The sequence below is a fragment of the Acanthamoeba castellanii genome (assembly GCF_000313135.1).
Source record: "Acanthamoeba castellanii str. Neff unplaced genomic scaffold scf7180000084715, whole genome shotgun sequence".
NCBI classification, from domain to species: Eukaryota; Discosea; order Longamoebia; family Acanthamoebidae; genus Acanthamoeba; species Acanthamoeba castellanii.
This window is the reverse complement of record NW_004457638.1, coordinates 214,603-215,947: the sequence shown is the minus strand read 5'-3', so window position 1 is coordinate 215,947 and position 1,345 is coordinate 214,603. Positions and strand designations below refer to the sequence as shown.

At 63.9% G+C, this 1,345-nt stretch overlaps 2 protein-coding genes across 2 annotated transcripts in view; both read left to right on the top strand.

Moving 5' to 3' along the window:
- Positions 1-1,082, top strand: part of ACA1_149850 (uncharacterized protein) — a gene marked incomplete at both ends in the record, with an annotated part of 2,737 nt that extends 1,655 nt beyond the window's left edge. The window contains 5 exon segments of the mRNA XM_004351522.1: positions 21-398; positions 422-482; positions 603-742; positions 915-1,027; positions 1,043-1,082. Coding sequence (XP_004351574.1) covers positions 21-398; positions 422-482; positions 603-742; positions 915-1,027; positions 1,043-1,082 — 732 coding nt within the window.
- Positions 1,083-1,186: 104 nt separating this feature from the next.
- Positions 1,187-1,345, top strand: part of ACA1_149840 (MTA70 family) — a gene marked incomplete at both ends in the record, with an annotated part of 1,463 nt that continues 1,304 nt past the window's right edge. The window contains one exon of the mRNA XM_004351521.1: positions 1,187-1,271. Coding sequence (XP_004351573.1) covers positions 1,187-1,271 — 85 coding nt within the window. The remainder of the gene's footprint in view (positions 1,272-1,345) is intronic.

The window sequence follows — 1,345 nt, the reverse complement described above, 5'->3', positions numbered from 1 at the left end:
AGCGGATGGACGCGGTGCAGTCGCTGTGGACGGAGGAGCAGGCGCAAGCCATCCGGGCGTGCACGGCGGGGCTGCCGGCGTCGGAGCCGCTGTTGGGCGGGTGGGTCATCGTGTCGATCAACAAGCGGGGCCTGCTGCAGGAGCGCGTGGTGGTGCTCTCGCGCGAGGCCGTCTACCGGTGCAAGTACAAGTACAAGGAGGCGCGCCTCGCCCACTACAAGCGCATCGCCCTCACCTCCCTCCTGGGCGCCTACATCGGACCCTACCGATCCGACCACGGACGCCGCCCCTGCGGCCTCTGCCTCCTCACCAACGACAAGAAGGCACAGCCTCCCCCCCTCTCCTACAACCACCCATCCACCCATTTCTTTTCTTTTCCTCTTACTTTTTCTTCATCGGTTTGGGGGGGTCAACGTTGCAGAAGCCCTACCACTACTTCCAGGCCCTCCTTCCGGCGGGCGCCCCGCTCGAGCTCGGCCGAGGTGACCCCCCTCAATCCCAATCCCACTCCCTCCTCCCATTCCCACCTCTGCACATTCGGAGCCATCCCGATGGTGATGGTGATGGTGATGGTGATGGTGATGGTGGTGACTGTGTGGCAGAGATCATCGACGACATCGTGGAGATGATCACCGAGGCGTGGACGGATGCCGACGAGGCCGCCACCGACGACGACCAGGGCGCGGGCTTCTTCGTCGAGGAGACCGAGCTGGCGTTCCCCTCCTCCGGCGGCGTCACCAAGGTGCGCACCACCGCCGATCCCCCATCCATTCCCCCCCCCCACACCACACACATGCCGGTGCGCGTGCAGTGGTGGATCATCGGAAAACAGATGACAACCTGGTGGTGGTGGTGGCCCATGATCATAATAATAACGGCCTGCTGCTGGTGGTGTTCGTCGCGGGTGCGCGCAGGTGCCCGTCCGCAAGGCCTACAACACACTGCGTCTGGGCCTTCGTTCCCCGAAGGACTCGTCGGCGCGGCGCGACCAGTCGGCCTCCTCTTCATCATCGTCGCCCTCCTTATCGTCGTCCTTGGGCAGGTCTGCCTCGCCTCCCTCCCGCCGGGCGCACGACGACTAGGCCGAGGAGAGGAAGAGAAAAAGATGTACAACAACAAACGACGCCTTTCTTGTTTCAAGCAAAGAAAAAAAAAGGGCCTCTGGTTGGTGCCAGAGCAACAATAGATGGAGGAGGGCACAGTGCCCCCCGCGAGAGACGACAGCAGAGCGCCAGCAGCAGAAGCGGCACCTCTTGTGGTGGTGTTCGTGGGTGCGCCGTACCCCGCCGCCTCTCCGACCACCGGCCAGGGCGGCACCACCTGTGCTGCTACGACGACGACGAGG